At 31.8% G+C, this 21,798-nt stretch overlaps 1 protein-coding gene across 1 annotated transcript in view; it reads left to right on the plus strand.

The window, feature by feature from the left end:
- Positions 1 to 21,798, plus strand: part of LOC141325158 (integrin alpha-9-like) — an 82,343-nt gene that overhangs the window by 20,347 nt on the left and 40,198 nt on the right. Inside the window, exon 5 of the mRNA XM_073833656.1 lies at positions 21,543 to 21,695. Within this exon, the coding sequence (XP_073689757.1) occupies positions 21,543 to 21,695 (153 nt within the window). The remainder of the gene's footprint in view (positions 1 to 21,542; positions 21,696 to 21,798) is intronic.

A 21,798-nucleotide genomic window follows, 5' to 3' on the forward strand; every position in this document is an offset into this window, starting at 1 on the left:
TATAATATCGATATCTTTGTATCTTTATATATACATACATATATATGTGTGTGTGTGTGTGTGTGTGTGTGTGTGTGTGTGTGTGTGTGTGTATTCATGAATATGAATATGTATTCATATATATGCAAAAATATGACATAATAATCAGATCTAATATACATTTAATATTAATGTAATATTTAATATTTATTTTATTATATTTAGGTGTCTAAAAGTTTTTAAATGATTTAATATCAATATTAATATAATATTTAATATATTTTATTATATTTGAGTGTCTAATTAGTTTTAACTTTTTATTATATTTTTATATATTCACATACTGTATATAAAATAATATAACATCAGATCTAATATACACAATTTAACATTAATATAATGTAATATATATTATTTATTTATAATATTTGAGTGTCTGAAATAGTTTTCAAATGGTATATCAATATAATATATATATAATAAAATATATATTTGATATATTATATATATATATATATATATATATATATATATACATACTTTTTTTTAAATAATATGACATCAGATCTAATATACAAAATTGCAGTTACATCAGTATAATTTAATATTTATATTAAATATTTTACATTTTTCATATTATATTTATGTGTCTAAAATGGTTTTAAAATTATAATTATAGTATAATATCAATATATTAATAATATATAATATGTAAATATATATATATATATATTATATAGATTTTTATTATATTTTATATATTCATCAGATCATACAGATCATTCATCAGATATACACAATTTAATATCAATATATTTTATATTTATTTTATTTTGTAATGCCAATATCCTAATATATAATACAAAATTATATATATTTTATATTTTTTTATACACTATTATAACTTTTTAAATTTTTTAAAATATATTTTGTGTAATATATTTATAATTGTTTTTTATATTATGAATATTATAATTATAATTGAAAGTGTTTAACTACATATATAGTGTTATATAGTGTTTGCTACATATATACCCATGCTGTTTACAACAGGTTTTGTGGTTCAGGGTCACATATAAGTATTATAATATATAGTAAAACATTTTTTTTTACATATAAATGGGAGAAAGGGTTTGGTTGTGCACCGGAAACCGTTGTCTTTGTGAGAATTGCTTCATATGCATGTGCATTTCGTCAAGCACACGTTGCACTGTTACGTTTGATGTTCGATTCCCTAAAGCATGATTTCGGAGGGTCTTATTTGTATGGTCCGATGACATGCTGTTATGTGTCTGGTCTTTAACACCTGACTTCTCTCCAGTGAATGTTAAACAACGGTCACTCTAGTGACTCACTCAATCTCATCCACACCCAGGTTGTTGTTGGAATTGTATGTGTGTTTTTATTGGAGCGCAGTGGTGGACTACCTTCGGTGCAGAGGCTCAAACATATACACGTATAGCGGTCTCTCAGCCCACGCGCAGTAGATACAGAGATTGTATCCAGGCTGCAGCGATCAGAACAATAGACCCAGAATAACTGCACTGTAACAGTGAAACAGTTTTATGAGGCCTGATCTCATCAGACGCAGGAAGCATCTGTCGCTGTCGTCCTGAGCGTTCAGGATGAGCTGACGTTCACAGAGCTGCTTCAGCAGGATCACACAAAGAGATAAAGATAACAGAGTCTCTGGTGGTAAATAGCAAACATGCAGTTTAATCTGACAGCTCAGTTTATGTATTGATATTTTAGATTATATTACAAGGCTCAACAATAAGGATTTGCTAAAAATGTATTGTACATTGATTTTTTTCTTTCATTTTTTATGTTCCAGATTTAAACATTTTTAATCTTTTTAAAGACATCTCTTATGCTCATCAAAGTTCTATTTATTTTATTTAAAAATACAGAAACATTTTTAAGATTTAAATAACAGATTTCTATTTTAATATACTTCAAAATATCATTTATTTCTGTGATGGAAAGCTGAATTTTCAGCATCATTACTCCAGTCTTCATCATCACATGATCCTTCAGAAATCATTCTAATATGATGATTTATTATCAATGTTGGAAACAGCTGCGCTGATTAATATTATTTGTAACCTGTGATATTTTTTTTTTAGGATTCTTTGATGAATAAAAACTTAAAAGCACAACTGTTTCCAACATTGATGATAAATCAGCATATTGAATTGATTTCTGAAAGATAATGCTGAAAATTCAGCTTTGCATCACAGAAATAAATTACATTTTAAAGTATATTAGAAAACCACTATTTTAAATTGCAATAATATTTCAAAATATTATCTGTATTTTCAATCAAATAAACAGCCTTGATGAGCAGAAAATACTTGTTTTATTTTATTTTTTTTACGTTCATCTTTACTTAATATTCATCAGAGAACCAAGGGTTAATTTTACTAACATTTTGTATAAAAAATAACTCTTTCTCATTTAGATCTTTAGATTACACTTGTTATCACATGACAACAGTGTATATTACTGTTGTTTTTAATTTTTTATAGCTGCATAATGTATATAATTTTGTTATTTTTTTCAGATAATATCTGAATGGAATGGAATACTTAAATACATTATTCAACATATTTGACAGCTGGAAGTCCATCCCTTAGCATAAGGAAACTCCCCTAACCTCTTTTGTTGTTGTCGTTCCTGTATTTTTCCTAGTAGAAATGTAATCAAACATCTAATATCTTCCAACAGCGGAAGCTGAAATTATTTTAGTCTCCTGTCAGTCTTGATAAATGCATTGTAGATAACTAAACCCATACGGATATGATCTGATGCCTTTCAAAATGACTGAATGTTGTAAAAACAGAAGGTCATCTTCTTAAAATACTTTATTTTTGTGCTTGGTCTGACTTTGTGTCAGATCATACAGTGTTCTTGAACTGGTTTTGAGGTGATGGAAGCCATATTCCCTCCAGCAGCATCCATAACTCACATTACAACTCCATAAAAGGAACTAATACCAATCCTCCAGCGCTTCCCGGGTGCATAGTGCATTCGGGACCTTGACAGGAGCGCCCCGTTTTCAGCCTGATAAGGTGACTGCTTGAAACGGCTTGGAATTCTGGGAATGACTAGCAGGAGTGAAGGATTTTCTTGGCTCTCCCTACACTTACCCTTGACATGACCCACCTGCTCACTTAGTGAGTAAAACCTAAGGGCATATCAGTTATTCCCGGCATTTATGTCGACAGATAGCAGCAGAGAGGACGTATAAAGCCATGGAAATATTACTGTACATGTCAAGGCCAAAAGGATTGAGTTCTGTTGCTCTTCCAAATGAAATGGATGTCCTGCTAAATACCCGGTGTATTTTTGCACAGTGGAAAGATTTCCAGGCAGTTTAATTTTTGGTGAAGTGTTAGGAGAGTGTGTGTGTCTTGGCCTGATTTCTACATAAGCATTTGATGAATGCTTTGTTCTTTCTCTAATAACAAGTCTTTTTTTGTTCTTCACACAAAACCTGTCAAGATCATGTGCAGGTCACATTTCACCACATAATCACGAGGAAAACAGAAATATTATATTTTGCATAATTGTAGCACTTTTTTTTCAGATAATAAAGATTTTTTTAAGCATATTTTTCTCATTAAATATTTTAGTTACTGTAATGCTTCCCAATGTTTACTTTCAAGTTTTTTTTGTTTTTTTTGTAACTCCTATTGTAATTAAATTAGCATAAAAATGTGGACAGTTCAACTTTATTCAATTTTTTTTTATTAAAATGTATTTTTAAATAATTGTTTATATATATTTATTTATTAATTATTATTATTATTATTATTATTATTTATATAAATGTAAATATAATCATGTAAATGTAACAGATAATCATACTTTTTTTAGAAAATTTATTTATTTATTTTGAATTAAAAATAATATTATAATTTGGATTATTTTATATGTATATATATATATATATATATATATATATATTTTTTTTTTTTTTTTTTTTTTTTTTACTTAGTAAGTAATAATAATAATAATTTAGAACAATTGTTTTATATATAATGTTTTTAAAACAAACAAATATATAATAAAACTATATTTGTTTTTTAATAATATACATTATTTATCATTTATTGTTTGTTTGTTTGTTTGTTTGTTTGAGGAAATGTGCTTGTAATGAAATAATGAATGCAAAAAAAAAATACTTTTAGTTAAATAAATAACATTACCTGCACCTGATTAATTTATTGTCATATAATCACATTTATAAATATTTATTATGAAAATCCCCCAAAAGAAGGTAAGGTCAGACTGCGGTGGGTCAAAGTGGAAGGTTAACTGGCATTTTAGGTTTTTATTTTTATTTTTATCATTCTAAATTAAGTTCACATCTCTAAAGTTCTAAAAACAAGATTTTCCTGTCCTCTCAGCAAAATATACATTATTTCTCCCCTTGTTTTTCACTTTGAGGTCAAATGTTCATGGTTTCGTGAGATTCACCCCTTAATTTGTTGTTCTGTAGTGCTGGATGAACAATGATTTTTTTCTTTTGTGAGTATGCAGAGAAAATGTTTTCCATGTGCCCGTTTGCACCACAGGAGCATGGCACCTCCATTCCAGCTTTATATATCCCAGCTGTGTTTTCAACTGAGGGTCACATGTCGAATACCTTTTACATTATTTACATGAACTCATAAAAGTTCATTTTTACAAGGCCATTGTTCCAGTGTTTCATCCACTTATGTGTCATTGTATATTAGAATCATTTCTTCCATTCTGTACACATGCTTAACCTGGGTATCTGGGTTTTTTTTTCAGTATGCATTATGCAATTTTTTATATACAAGGTGATGTGATGTAACCAGTGTGTTATCAGTAAGTTAGAAGTGCATTGTGTGTGCCATATAGCGTACAGTAAGGGGAAAAGCAGTTCATGTGGAGGGGGTCTGCATACTAACCACACATGGAATAATTTTCCAGGCAGCTGAAGTGATGGGCGTCCCATATGCTCTCACTCCAGTGTGTGTTAACCATCATCATTCTCATGGGAAAATTTCAGCAGTCCTCAGGGGGTTTAATGGAGAGGCTCGGAAACTATGTGTCCCTCTGATAACGCCTGCAGTTTGGACAAACAAGCCTAAATTATATCTGCCTCAGCGTCAATACAGTGCAAGAGAAAAGCTCTAAGCCTAATTAGACAGCATTTGAAGTCATAATAGACACTCCCAATGCAAAGTCTGTTTCTAGAGGTGTGAGGTCAGAGGTCAAGGCTCTGTGTGGGTTAGTCAAGTTCTTCCACATCCAAACTCTTTATAAAGACCTGGCTTTGTGCACTGATTTTGAGGCACAGTCATGCTGGAATAAAAAAGGGTCTTCCCCAAACTGTTCCCACAAAGTTGGACCAAACAGTGTTTATATTATACTGAAGCATTAAAGGGATAGTTCAGCTTACCCTCAGGGCATCCATTTAGGTGACTTTGTTTCTTCAGAAGAACTCAAATGAAGATTTGTTTTAACTCAAACTGTTGCAGTCTGCCAGTCATATAATGGCAGTCAATGAGACCCATGGCTTTGAGAGTCAAAAAAAATATACACAGACAAAACCAGATTAAACCCTGAGGCTCATGACCATACATTGAGGTCTTAACACACTAAACAATTGGTCTGTGCAAGAAACTGAACAGTATTTATATAATTTTTTACCTCGCGAAAGCGATCTGTCACGTGTATTGTTATTGTTTACACAGAGAGATTGTGGGTATGACGGCTACTCAAAATGGTAATTATTTGTGCTTATCCTGATTGTTGCAATCTTTTAAAAACTAAAAGATTACATAGAGACATATAGAGACTTACAACTTTTGTGCCTGATCAACTGAAGTTGCTGTACGCCGACTGTTGTGAACGCCCTCAGGACAGTTGGACATTGTGGTGGATCAGTGGTAAAAAAATGATATAAATACTGTTCAGTTTCTTGCACAGACTAGTTGTTTCATGTGCTAAGACATCAATGTATCGCCACGAGCCGCAGGGTTTAATTAGGTTTTGTCTTATGTTTTTTGACTTTCAAAGCTGTGGATTCCATTCACTGCCATTATATGACCAACAGACTGCAACGGTTTGACTTAAAAATCTTCGTTTGTGTTCTACTGAAGAAACAAAGTCACCTACATCTTGGACGCCCTGGGGGTAAGCAGATAAACATACAATTTTTATTTTTGGGTGAACTATCCCTTTAAGATTTCCCTTTATTGGATGTAACTCTGTCAAATTTACATTTGCACAATGCAGTCAGGCAGGTTACATTCTCATGGTATCAGTCAAATCCAGACTCCCAAACAGAGAAGCATGATAGAACAGGTTTTCACTGCTCCAGAGTCCGGTGCTTCACACTGCTTGGCATTATATTTGGTGAAGTGAGGCTTGCATCCAGCTTCTCGGCCATGGAAACCCATTTCATAAAGTCCTCGCCGCAAAGTTTTCTGCTGATATTAATGACAGTGGAAGTTTGGAACTCTTAGCCATGGAATCAGCAAAGCATTGGTGAGTTTTACGCAGCGTGGTCTTCCGCTTCGTGGTTGTATTGCCGCTGTTTCTAAACTCTTCCAGTTTCCAAAAATAGCACTTATAGTTGACCATGGAATATTTAGCACGGTGACGTTTCGCAAACTGACTTATAGCAAATGTGGCATTCTATCGCAGTACCATGCTTGAATCCACTGAACCCATTTTTTACAAATCTTTGTAAATGCAGACTGCATGATTGAGTTACCTGAACAATTACAGTTGAGGTCAAAGGTTTACATACACCTTGCAGAATCTGCAAAATGTTCATTATTTTACCAAAATAAGAGGGATCATACAAAATGCATGTTCTCTTTTATTTAGTACTGACCTGAATAAGATATTTCACATAAAAATGTTTACATATAGTCCACACAAGAGAAAATAATAGTTGAGAAAAATCCTTCAGGTTTAACACATTCTTTGGTTTTGCAGCATGTTTGTGTATTTGAACCCTTTCCAACAATGACTGTATGATTTTGAGATCCATATTTTCACACTGAGGACAACTGAGGGACTCTTATGCAACTATTACAGAAGGTTCAAACACTCACTGATGCTCCAGAAGGAAACACAATGCATTAAGAGCCGGGGGTGTAAACTTTTGAAAAGAATGAAGATGTGTATATTTTTCATATTTTGCCTAAATATCATATATTTTTCATTTAGTACTACCCTTCAGAAGCTACAGAAGATACTTACAAGTTTCCCAAGACAAAATAAGTTAAATTTACCCTGATCTTTAAATTCAAAAAGTTTTCACCCCCCGGCAATGCATCATGTTTCCTTCTGGAGCATCAGTAAGCATTTGAACCTTCTGTAATATCTGCATATGTATCATGCATTTTGTATGATCCCTCTTGTTATGGTACAATAATTGGCAGTTTGCAGATTCTGCAAGGTATATGTGAACGTTTGACCTCAACTGTATGTCTGTATAATGTATAATATACTGTATGTATATCTATTTTAGGTCAAATACTTTATGCATCAACATGATTAACACTATTTTTGCAGCACGTGAGTTACTGCCTTTGTAGAGCACTTTTATAGAACTTTTTGAATTTGAATTAGGATTTGAATTTGAATTGAGATTGGCATTTGAACTTTTTGAACTTGAATTGGAATGCTAGTTATTAAAGCTGCTTTTAGAACAGAGCTAAAGAGTAATAAAGTTGCAACACAGAGTTGTGAAACTAAGCAGTGCTTTTTCGTTTAGGAGACCAGATAATCTAGTTCACAAACATTTTGGGATAAAGGGTAATTTATGGGTAAAAGATACTTAGATACAAATGAATAAACAGCGAAGATGCAACATTTCTGGTGTGAAATTGTGCATTTTGTCAATGGTGCATTATAGAACCTTCACATATTACTATTACACACACACACACAAAAAGATAAATGTGTAGAAACAGTTTTTCTTGTTTTGCTAGAAAAGCTCACAAACTTTTAATGATTACCTTTTAAAAGTTTTTAATGGTATAGGGAACGCATTTTATCTTCTAAAATAGTTTTCTACAATAGAAATACAGCATGAATACAATAAAGATGAATATTAGATGGAAAGAAAATAAATATAAATAAAAAAAATGAAAATAATTTTACAAATTACTAAAGCTATACTGAAATAAAAAGGAAAACTGAAAATAAAAAATAAAAACCTTACACAACTGAGGGACTCATATTAAACAATTACACAAGGTCCAAACACTCACTGATGTAAACTTTTGAACACAATGAAGATGCGTACATTTTTCTCATTTTGCCTAAATATATATTTTTTATTATTATTTAGTACTGCTCTTCAGAAGCTACAGAAGATACTTGCATGTTTCCTAAAAGACAGAATAAGTAAAATTTACCCTATTCTTTAAATTCAAAAAGTTTTCACCCTCTGCTCTTAATGCATCTTGTTTCCTTCTGGAGCATCAGTGAACGTTTGAACCTTCTGTAATAGTTGCATATGAGTCCCTTCAGTTGTCCTCAGTGTGAAAAGATGGACTTAAAAATCATACAGTCATTGTTTGAAAGGGTTCAAATACACAAACATGCTGGAAAACCAAAGAATTTGTGGAACCTGAAGGATTTTTCTGAAGAACAGCAGGCAGTTTAACTGTTTAGGGCAAACAAGGGACTCATGAACAACTATCACTAAAAACACAGCTGCGGATCATTCAGGTAACAACATAGTGTTAAGAATCAAGTGTATATAAACTTATAAATTCAATTAATATTTTTTCTTGTGGACTATATCTAAATGTCTTCTATGTAAAGTATTGTATTCATGTCAGTACTAAATTAAAAACAACACACATTTTGTATGATCCCTCTTTTTTTTTGGGTCAAATAATTGTTATAATTTTTCAGATTCTGTAAGGTGTATGTAAACTTTGGACTTAAACTGTATGTCGTGACACAGCAGTTGAGAACGCTGGACTAAACCACACCATGTCTCTCTGCATACAGCACAATTATATTCTGTTTGACATCATCTGACTTTCTTTTCTTTGGCCCGTTTTGAAGTGGTCGGAGAGCCGCTAGTTTGATTTGTTTATGAAATAAGGCATTTCTGTACATGGACTAACACTTCAGGAATGAGTGTCTGTGATTTATCATCAGTTTCAGATGGGCTCGTGGATTTTGGAGGGAGATCTGAGAAATTTTTCCACGCTCAGGCTTTGCACGGTTCACGTCCGGTTCATTCCAGCTTTTGATGCGGGAATCAAATGCAGCTTCACCTGTTCTGGTTCTGGCGATATTAATTAATCTTTCATGCTAATTTGTAGTGATTTATCCCAAGGTGGAACTGGATTGGTGTGTCGTGAACATCTAAATCTGTTTGTTCTGATGCTCCAATAAGTTAATCGCATTTGCAAACACATGCAGCACATAAACATGGTTATTTCAGGCAACATTTTGTCACAGCTAATGCCTTGAACATTGTTCCTCCTTTCTCTGTATCTTATAATTGGTTCCATGTGGGATGTTGTTGTGTGGAACAATGTCTGTCAAGGACGATATTAGCAGAGGAGTTGACGTCGTTGTACGATATTTCAACTTTGGTGGGTTGTCCAATGGGGGGATCAGGTTCAGATGGTGTCCTGTGAGTATGAATGAAATATACGAGGGATTTTATACAGGAAAAACCTCAGGTTTCACTCATTCATCACTTGAATGAAATAAAATGGCTATTGAAAATCAGGTTACATGATAGCAGCTTTTGTAAGTACACACAGAAAAAAGGGACCAGAATTGTACCTTTTGGGGTACAACAGCTTGTCACTCGAGCAATACCCTTAAAAGGACATTTTTGTACCATGTTTACCCTTAATAGGTACATATTAATACCTTAAGGGTACCAATTACTACTCTAAGGTACTAATGTGCACCTATTAATGGCAAAAAGGTACAAAAATGTTCTTTAAAGGGTACTGCTTCAGTCACAAGCTGGTGTACCCCAAAAGGTACAATTTCTGCCCCATTTTTTTGTGTGTACTTACTAAAGCTGCTATCAAGTAACCTGATTTTTTTTACTACTCTAAGGTACTAATGTGCACCTATTAATGGTAAAAAGGTACTAAAATGTCCTTTTAAGGGTACTGCTCCAGTCACATGCTGGAGTACCCCAAAAGGTACATTTTTTCCCTCATTTTCTTTGTGTACTTACAAAAGCTGCTATCAAGTAACCTATTTTTTTTTTTTTTTACTACTCTAAGGTACTAATATGTACCTATTAGGGGGTAAAAAAAAGGTACAAAAATGTCCTTTTAAAGGTACTGCTCCAGTCACAAGCTGGTGTACCCCAAAAGGTACAATTTCTGCCCCATTTTTTTGTGTGTACTTACAAAAGCTGCTATCAAGTAACCTGATTTTTTTTTTTTTTACTACTCTTAGGTACTAATATGTACCTATTAGGGGGTAAAAAAGGTACAAAAATGTCCTTTTAAGGGTACTGCTCCAGTCACATGCTGGTGTACCCCAAAAGGTACATTTTTCCCTCATTTTCTTTGTGTACTTACAAAAGCTGCTATCAAGTAACCTATTTTTTTTTTACTACTCTAAGGTACTAATATGTACCTATTAGGGGGTAAAAAAGGTACAAAATGTCCTGCTTCATTCACAAGCTGGTGTACCCTAAAAGGTACAATTTTTGCCACATTTTTTTCTGTGTGTGCTTACAAAAGCTGCTATCAAGTAACCTGATTTTTTTTTTTTTTTACTACTCTAAGGTACTAATATGTACCTATTAGGGGGTACAAAATGTCATTTTAAGGGTACTGCTCCAGTCACAAGCTATTGTACCCCAAAAGGTACAATTTTGACCCATTTTTTTTCTGTGTAACAACAATTTTCAGAGATTGTTAGTCACTATCATGATACTAGGCTTGTTTGGCCGGTTGCCAGAGAGTTGTTAAAGGAACAGTTCACTCAAAAATGAAAATTTCCTGGAAATGTATTCACCCTCAGTCCATCCAAGATGTAGACAAGTTTGTGTCTTCATGGGAAGAGATTTGGAGAAATGTAGCATTACGTCACTTGCTCGCCAGTGGATCCATTGCATTGAATGGGTGCCATCAGAATGAGAGTCCAAACAGTTGGTATAAACAAGTAATCCACACCACTCCAGTCCATCAAATGACATTTTGGAAAACAAAAGCTGTGTGTTTGTAAGAAACTAATATTAAAAAATATTAAGATGTTTTAACTTTAAACCATCACTTCTGACCAAAAAAATGAGTTCATAATACATAACACTTCATCTAGTGAATACGTTCATCTCCTGTTGTCTTCTCACATCAAAATCTGACAAAATATTTGTTTAGAACTGTTTTAGATTATAAACGGTGCTTGATCTGTGCATATTTCTCTCATGATTCAAACCAGACTACCTTTTCACCGGAGAAAGCAATATTATGAATAGAGGACTTGCATTTTTAGCCAAAAGATTTAATAGTGAATTCGTTTTTTACAAACACACAACTTTTCATAAGATGTTAATTGATGGACAGGAGTGGTGTGAATTACTTGTGGATTGGTGAGCCATTGGTGAGCAAGTGATGGTATGCTACATTTCTCCAAATCTGATACTCATACTCATCTACGTACATCTTGGATGGCCTATGAATAAATGTTCAGCAAATTAAAATCTGTGAGTAGCTATTCCTTTAAGGATTTCTTGGTGGTTTCAGTGCATTACTGTGTCTGTAGAACAAATGATGCATGATAGATTGCATTCTGAAGTTGTATCGTTTTTCAGATGTATGAGCCAGGGCAATAGTGATCTTTGGATTGAAGTTCATGTATTGCTGAAGCTCATATTTTTAGCGTAACTCTAAATACATGTCATGCATGCATCTGCCCTTAAAAGGGAATCCTAGAGCGGAGCGTAAATTAATAACAGGAACTGTGAGTTTAGCTTCGAGGGTCTTGATCTCGATAAAGCCCCGGTTTGTGCACTGTGTGCATGTATTTAATAACTCTTGGAACAGTCTGGTGGGAGCCACGTGAGCATGAGCTCTTCTCAGCCAATCACGATTGCCGTATGCTCATATGACATCATCTCTGCTGCCCTTCCCTGAAGAACAGAAAGGAGTTGAGTTCAGCCGCCCTGCTTATCTTCAAGATAAACCGACAAGTTTTCAGTATCAAAGCTGGTTGCTGGTTCTGCAAATCTTCTCATATTGGCACATAACTGAAGAGCCTAAGCCATTACATACAAATTACATTCTTGAGAGCATTTAACGACAGCAGCCTCCCTGTTTCTACCCACAGATTTAGAATGTAAATCTGTCAGAAAAAGGTGTTTTACAGCCTGATGGCATTGGAAAAACTTTTTACATTCCACAAAAATGAATGTTGTTCTTTTGAACTCTCTATTCTAAGCAGCATAACTGTTTTCAACATTGATAATAATAAATGTTTCTTGAGCAGCAAATCAGCATATTAGAATGATTTCTGAAGGATCATGTGATCAAGAGAAATTATTTTTCATAATATATTCCCAACACAAGATTGCTAATCCTTTTTATTTAGAAAAAGATTAAGAAGCCACTTATAATGACACATTCATATGTACACCGAGACGTCTTTGTGTGAAGCTCTTCACAAGCTCTTATCATTCAATCAGCAGTATTTTTCACCACTGTCTCCATGTTCAAAAGCGTGAGGTCAGACTCAGTGATCCACAGATGAGAGATTATTGCTCTGGTGAGTTTGGGAATGGACGCCATCCAACCCTTCATAAATTAGACACTGTATTTCCCACACTTGCGGCTATAGAGGTTTCTAAATCATGCTTTCCTTCAAGTACGCTGAATGAAAGCGTCCGATTACATTCAGTAACACATAACCTACAAATACTGTCTTTATGAGTCCATCACGTTTGTTTGATAATACTTTTAAGAGCTTGAAAAGTATTTACAATGGTAAATACAATTGCACACTATCACTAAAAGTTTGGGCTCAGAAAGAGTTTTAATGTTTTTGAAAAAAAAAAGTGAAATATTATTACAATTCAAAATAACTGTTTTTTATTTGAATATATTTTATAATGTAATTTATTACTGTGATGCAAAGCTGAATTTTCAGCATCATTACATACAAGTGTATATATGAGAATATATATAAAGTAATATATATTCTCATATTTTTAACCTAATTATTTTATTTTGTTATGCATGCCAATTTTGAGGTAAAGAAGCAAAATAATACATAATACACTTTTGTTGTGTGTTTTTTTTCTTATGTTATTAAAATTAAATATTTTTGAAGTTTTCAACCTTTACCTATTATTTAATTTTATTTAATTTTATTTTGCAACCAAAAATGGCAGATATATTTATATATATATATATATATATATATATATATATATATATATATATATTTTTTTTTTTTTTTTTTTTTTTGTATTCTTATGTTATAGTTTTCAACCTTTACCTATTCAGTTTAATTAAATTTAATTTAATTATTTTTTTTATTATTATTTTTTTCTTTTAATTGGATCAACCATAAATGCCAGAATGGCATTGGTTTGTTATGCATGCCAATTTTGAGCTAAAGAAGCAAAATAACACTTAATACACATTTGTTTTGTGTTTTTGTTGAATTCTTATGTTATTAAAATGAAAGTTTTCAACCTTTACATGTTCAGATTTTATTTATTTATTTATTTATTTATTTATTTTTTAGCATCATTACTCCAAACTTCTGTGTGACATGATCATTTTATGATCAGATTACATGAGTATAAATATGATAATATATATTGAATTAAAATTTTATATATATATATATATATATATTTTTTTTTTTTTTCAATAAATAATTTTTATTATTTAATTTTATTTTTTACTGTTACTTTTTGTCTTCTTTCAAATGGACTAACCAGAAATGCCATTTGTTTCTTTGTGATGCATGGCAATTTTGAACTAAAGCTAAATAACACATAATACACTTCTTTTTTTATTCTTATGTTATTAAAATGAAGTTTTCAGAAATATTTTTGAAGTTTTCAACCTTTACCTGTTCAGACTTATTTTATTTTATTTTCAATTCTCCAGTCTTCAGTGTCACATGATCCTGTAGAAATCATTCTAATGTGCTAATTTGCTGCTCAAGAAACATTTTATGATTATTATCCGTTTTTTCATATTTATGTGAAAAAAATTATATATACTGATTATTTTCAGGATTATTTAATAAATATTAAGTTCAAAAGAACAGCGTTTATTTGAAATAAAATCTTTTATAACATGATAAATGTCTTTACTGTCACTTTTGATCAGTTTAAAGCATCCCTGCTAAAAGAAAGCATACATTTCTTTCAAAAATAAAAAAAAACAATCATCACGTACCATGGTATGATTCAAATGTATATCAAATGATTGAATGGCTGTAAATCAAACGCATATGAAAACACCACTAATTACTAGCAGCTCCCTAAAGAATAACCATCATGCACATGTTATTTATTACATAGGTGCTTGACTTGGCTGCATAGACGCAGCAGCCAGTTATTTATTATTCATATACCAGTTTTCAGTAGTGTTGAATGATTACTAATATAAATACACAGTAACATGAAGACCGTAGCCTGAAGTGTGACCATTGGTTCTGACAGTTTAGTTTTATTGCACTCGTAAAAAGTGCTATTATGACTTGCGAATTCGCCTGTGGGAAGCCGTCCTATAGTGCTGGGTCTTTCCGTGAAAGGCTTTACTGTGCCAAATGGAAACAATGTAAGGAAACAGACGACACTTCTGCCGCTTACAATGAAGCCCTATGGCGACTGACTGACCTGCTTGGCTCGAGTCTGTCAATGTGTGTCCGCGGCATGTAAGGAACAGTTGTCTGGGGTCCCGTCAGATGCCACCCACCCAATTAAAGGACCTGAGGCGTGCTTTCTTCTGCTCTATAAATAAAGTTTATAATGAAGCAAAGCATGGAGTCTGGGGGGCTGGGCAAGAAGGAAGCAGAAGGTGGTAGGAGGCATTAATAATGAAGATAAAAGCTTGTAGATCCACAGGCCAAGGTTCAGATATGACCTCTAGTGCTTCCTTGTGCATGCAGGAGGTGCTTGTTCCTGTTGTGTCTCCTCTGGTTTTACTGGAGTAGGAAGCCAGTCTGTTTTGTACTCCTGTACTATTCCCATAAGTCCTACTTTTTGTCAGTGTCTGCTTTTCAAAACACTCCGTAAGCAACCTATTATTGTAAATAGTGTCATTTTGAGTTGAGGTGCACATGAATGACCAAGTTGGAATTTCCAAATTTGTTTTAAATGATGGTTTAATCAAAGATGGTGGAAGGCAAGCCTAACTCTACTGGTATTACAGAAACAAAAGCTTTTTGGGTTTGTGTAATGTGATTTACACTACTTGTGTGTTTTTCGTTTCCCACTTAATGTATGTACATATAGATATATAGACAGGTCGGAAACAAAATATATTGAATGTATTATAAAAATAATAATATAAAGAAGAATAAAGAAGGATTCAATTTATATAAATGAAATGCTTTCCAGGAAAAAAGTTTTAGATTTTTTTTATATTATCTAATAATCATGGCAGCCATGAGCTAAAAGTTCAAAGAGAAGTACAAGAAGCTGGAAGAAAACAAAGAGGTCAACTGGAAGAAAACTGAAACTTATACATAAAGAGGATTCTAATGGTTTTTTTTAATATTAAATATTAAATAGTAATCATATATTAAAATATAAATATATTTAAAAAATACAATAAATAGTTAAAAGGATATACAATTCCACATTTAAGATTAATTTAAGATACATAAAAGCAAAAGAGGTTTTAAAAAAGATCAGTGCACAATCAGACACAGTTAAATTGATTACTATTAAAGTGTATAATTATTAAATGAGATATATCCTTATATTTTTAATTAAATTATTTTATTTTATTTTATATTTAATGGAAAAAAATGAATTCTTATGTTATTAAAATGAAATCTGCAGAAATATTTTTGAAGTTTTCAGCCTTTACCTGTTCAGGATTTTTTATTTTATTTTATTTTATTTTATTATTTTATTTTATTTTATTTTATTTTATTTTATTTTATTTTATTTTATTTTATTTTATTTTATTTTATTTTATTTTATTTTATTTTATTTTATTTTATTTTATTTTATTGTATTGTATTGTATTGTATTGTATTGTATTTATTTATTTATTTTATTTTTCACCATTACTTTTTTTGTTTTGTGTCGAATGGACCAACCAGAAATGCCACAATGGCATTTGTTTGTTAGATTGTTTGTTATGCGTGCCAATTTTGAGCTAAAGAAGCACATACTACACATAATACAGTTTTATTTTATTTTATTTTATTTATTTATTTATTTATTTTTTTCACTGTTACTTTTTTTTTTATTGAAATGAATTTTTATGTTATTGAAATGAAATCTTAAGAAATATTTTTGAAGTTTTCAACCTTTACCTGTTCAGGTCGGTAGGTACTGTACTAACATGACTAGTAAAAAGTCGCCTGTAAGCGTCACAAAAATCTGGGATTCGGCCAAGTGAACTGAATAACATGAAAGCACTTGTTCAAGAATAACTCCACTTAGTTATCAATACTGCACTTTTTAATTGGTCTGGTGATTATTTTTAGTACGCTGATTATCATAAATGAAATCATAAATGTAGAACAAGAGGTCATTCATGTTCTCAGTTCCCATGTGGCCCAGTGAAAGTGGTACATAGACCGTTCCTGAGGTCTGGCCGTCAGTCCCCTGATCTTTACTGCTCCCCAGGGTGGGGGTCACCGGTCGGACAGTTCATTTGATATACGTACTGCTTTAATCCCAGCTGGGACCTGAGAAGAACACCAGCTCTTTACACAACACTGAGCTTTATATTGTTCGTTTTACGACTCTAGCGTATTACTGTAACAAAAACCTCTCTCTGGACGCCAACTGGCACACGATAGGCTCTCAGCTGATGAATGTGACGGCTTTCACAGGACTCAGACCACTAAACGGTTAATCTAGGGTTTATCACACAAACTTTGATTCTCAGACGCTTTGATTCATACACCTAAATCTTTAGTACAAAGTGGGTTTTTGTGTTAGTACCAACATCTCTTATTTTAGAATTTTTTTTACTACTACTGCAATTATTTTAAATGGCTGTATAATAGCTTTTAATTTTATAATTTCAGTTTTCGTTTTAATTTTACTTAAAGTAATTCTAAAGTACTTTGTGATTGTAACTTATGTGCTTTTGTAATTTGTTAGTTTTTTAATATTTTAATTTACTTTAATTTCTTTTATTTCCCGTTATTTGTAGTAATGTTAGTATTTCAGCCTATTTTATTTTTAAGGCAATATTTCAAATTTTTTATTTATTTTTTCATTTCATTTAATATTTTATTTTATTTCAGCTTTATTTCAATTAGCGAAAACAATTTTCGAACAGATTTAGATTTAGTTAACAGTGACAAGATTGAACAGCATTTCTCAAATATCTTGTCAAAACTGGCAACAATGCATGAACAATTTTGTACTGTAGAAAATAAAATGTTCACATAAATTCATTTGAGACTTGAAAGAGTTTCCATCTTTGTATGTTTGTTCAGTCCATACCAATACTACTGTTTGGCAAAGGCATTTGTTTGGTTTTAAATTGTGTGGTTTTTTTGTTTTGTTTTGTTTTTGTGGCTAACCACAGTTTGTTTTGTTGTGGCCAAACAACATGATATAAAAATGAGTATTATTGCTTATATCAATAAAAATGTTCAGTCTAAAAGGGATAGTTAGAATTCTGTCATTACTATTTTTATACTAATTTTCATTTTGTTCCACACTTGTATGACTTTTTTCTGTGCAACATAAAAGAGGGTATTATATATGAATATTTGAGTTTTATTAGTCTGTTTTATACTTTTTAAGTATACTTTTTGAGGATTTTTTCTCTCGGATGGACAAACCAGAAAACAACATTTATTTGTTAATTTATGTATGTTTTTATTGATTAATTTATTTGCATGTTATTGGCAACTAACTGATATAAAATATATAAAAAGATAAAGTATTAAAGCTGAAATAAAAGTAAATTAAAGCTTAAACTGAAGTAAAATTCAAATAAAATAAAAAATACAAAAACAAAAGCTAATTCAAAATACTATTTATTTATCACCATTTTAAACTAAGAAGGCAACATAATACTTAACTTTGTTGTGTTTTATTGGAAAATTGAAAATAGTCAGTCTAAAAGAGATAATTCACCCAAAAATAAGAATTCTGTCATTACTATTATTATACTAATTTTCAATTTGTTCCACACCTGTATGACTTTCTTCTGTGCAACATAAAAGAGAGTATTATATATGAATGTTTGAGTTTTATTAGGCTATTTTATACTTTTTAAGTATACTTTTTGAGGATTTTTTCTCTCGAATGGACAAACCAGAAAACAACATTTATTTATTCATTTATGTATGTATTTATTGATTAATTTATTTGCATGTTATTGGCAACTAACTGATATAAAATATATAATGTATAAAAAGTTAGTAAAAAGTATTAAAGCTGAAATAAAAGTAAATTAAAGCTAAAATTAAAATAAAATTGAAAATACAAAAAACAAAAGCTAATTCAAAATACTACTACTTTGTAATTAATTAATTAATTTTATTTATTTACCGTCATTTTGAGCTAAGAATGCAACATAATATTCAATTTTGTTGTGTTTTATTGGAAAGTTCTTAAATGATGTTGAAATGAAAGCTTACAGAAAATCATACTCCTTTGGAACAGCTTTATAAATAATCACTAAATTTTCATATGTGACCCAGGACCACAGAACCAGTCTTAAGTAGCACAATACAGCAAAAATACATTGTATGGGTCAAAATTATTATTTTTATTGACTTTTATGCCAAAAATCATTAGGATATTAAGTAAAGATCATGTTCCATGAAGATATTTTGTAAATTTCCTACCATAAATATATCAAAATTTTATTTTTGATTAGTAATATGCATTGCTAAAAGCTTTCTTTGGAAAACATTAAAGGATATTTTCTCAATATTTAGATTTTTTTCACCCTCAGATTCCACATTTTTAAATAGTTGTATCTTAGCCAAAAATTGCCCTATCCTAACAAACCATACATCAACAGAAAGCTAATTAATAAATCTCAGTTTAAAAAAATTGACCCTTATGACTTGTTTTGTGCATGGTCCAGGGTCACATATTTGCATGAACTGTTCCTTTTTTGATTATAATATTGTTTTCATTCTGTCATGTACAATAAATACACATACTGTAAGTCTATTGAGACTAAAACCTGTCCATTCAGCCACCACACCTCTGTTTCCTGCAGTAACTCTATCAGCATGTGAAGGTGCAGGTCGGCTGGACAGCAGGACAGGATGTGGACTATCTAGCGTACCATGATGTGTTAAAACATTGGCCTGAATCAGCGCAGCTGAGGAAGGGGATGGGTGGGTGGACAAACGGAAGCAATGTGATAAAACTCAAAAGAAAGAAAGAAAGAGAAAGGGGTGCTCAGTAGGCACAGTTTGCTTTTCTATCCTGGTGGTGCAGATGAAAGTCTCTTTGCAGTCCTGAGTGACGTTTAACAGTCAGGAGGGCACAGACGAGGTCTGCTTTTCCCATGTCCCTCCCTCTTTAGAGTCCTCTAATGAGGATGTTGAGATTTGATCCCGTTCAGTCTTTCGTTTGACTCTTTCCAAGCGGTGTGCCAAAGGAAACACTCTTCGGGCCGGGGCTCGTATCGCCAAAATAAGGGAAGATGAAGTGTGCTGAGGCAGGGCAGTGCCAGCTTTTTCCAAATGTTCATCCGATAGCTTTTGGTGGCTCTTTAATGCCCACTGTTCATTTGACCGAGCCAGAAAGAGCTTTGAGGAGATTTGCAAAGAGCCCCGGTTATAAAAACTTTCACCGCAAATGTGATTTTAGCCAGTGTAAAGCCAGTTATACGGCCACCGTTTGGGTGAGCTACTTGTCATATAGGCCATTCAACTAAACTTATATCAGCCTGTTCTTTTGTTTTAGCACATTAGTGATGAGATGTCTGTCTATTTAAAGGAAATGTGTCATTTTTGTGCAAGCATCAGCACCAAAGGAAATGCAAAAATCGCCAGATTTTACATTTGTAGATCAGATTTTCAGGGCTATTATCATTACTAAAACTAAAGCCATAAAAAGTTGTAAATAATTATTTGAAATAAAATAGTAAAAATTACAAAAATTAAAAACTAAAATTTAATTAAATATAAAACATAAAAAGTTATGTAAAATCTAAAGGTGAAAAAAAAAAAAATATATATATATATATATAATAAACATTTTATTATTTTATTACAGCTTTTTGCCAAGGCTACATTTCTCATTCTCAGTTAGCTTACTTTACAGTTGAGGTCAAAAGTTTACATACACCTTGTAGAATCTGCAAAATGTTAATTATTTTACCAAAATACAAGGGATCATACAAAATGCATGTTATTTTTTATTTAGTACTGAACTGAATAAGATATTTCACATAAAATATGTTTACATATAGTTCACAAGAGAAAATGATAGTTAAATTTAAAATGACCCAGTTCAAAAGTTTACATACACTTGATTCTTAATAGTGTTCTTCAGAAAAATTCTTTGGTTTTTCAGCATTTTTGTGTATTTGAACCCTTTCCAACAATGACTGTATGATTTTGAGATCCATCTTTTCACACTGAGGACAACTGAGGGACTCATATGCAACTATTACAGAAGGTGCAAACACTCACTGATGCTCCAGTAGGAAAAACGATGCATTAAGAGACAGGGGTGTAAACTTTTGAACAGAATGAAGATGATTTAAAATTTTCTTATTTTGCCTAAATATCATATTTTTTTTTTCATTTAGTACTGCCCTTCAGAAGCTACAGAAGATACTTCTGTACAGAAGACAAAACAAAAATGTACCCTAATCTTTAAATTCTTAATGCATCATGTTTCCTTCTGGAGTGTTTTACCCTTCTGTAATAGTTGCATATGAGTCCCTCAGTTGTCCTCAGTGTGAAAAGATGGATCTCAAAATCATACAGTCATTGTTGGAAAGGGTTCAAATACACAAAAATGCTGAAAAACCAAAGAATTTGTGGAACCTGAAGGATTTTTCTAAAAAACAGCTGGTCATTTTTATAAATTCAACTATTATTTTCTCTTTGTGGACTGTATGTAAACATATTTATGTGAAATATCTCAGGTCAGTACTAAATAAAAAAATAACATGCATTTTGTATGATCCCTCTTATTTTGGTAAAAGAACTAAAGGTAGATAAACGAAAAACTAAAACTTAATAAAAACTATAACAACATATTAAAAAAAGACGCAAATGCAATATAAAATAAAAGGAATAGCTAAAATACAAATACAATTCCAAGTATTAACAAAAACTATAATAGTATATCAGTGTTACTAAATTAACACTGACACATTTCAGATTTGTATTGTTTATATGTCACGTTTTGTCATTTTTGTGCTTTTTAACAGAAAGAAGTGAAGGATGTGTTTGCCGCTATCGTGTTTGAGGCAGCCTACAGTTTAGGAAAACACGTTGTGGATGGACATCAGGACCGTGATCTTCCCTCGCTCACTCCTGTTCTACGCTGGAAAAAAGGAGAGAAGATCGCTGCAAAGAATGAGGTTTGAATCCTTCAACTTTCCCTGCACCTAAAAAATTAAGTTTTAAACAGGAAATAACTATGACCAATTTCAGAAACTCTTTTAAAATTTATGATGTAAAGTT

Source organism: Garra rufa, chromosome 2 (genome assembly GCF_049309525.1).
Source record: "Garra rufa chromosome 2, GarRuf1.0, whole genome shotgun sequence".
Lineage (NCBI taxonomy): Eukaryota > Metazoa > Chordata > Actinopteri > Cypriniformes > Cyprinidae > Garra > Garra rufa.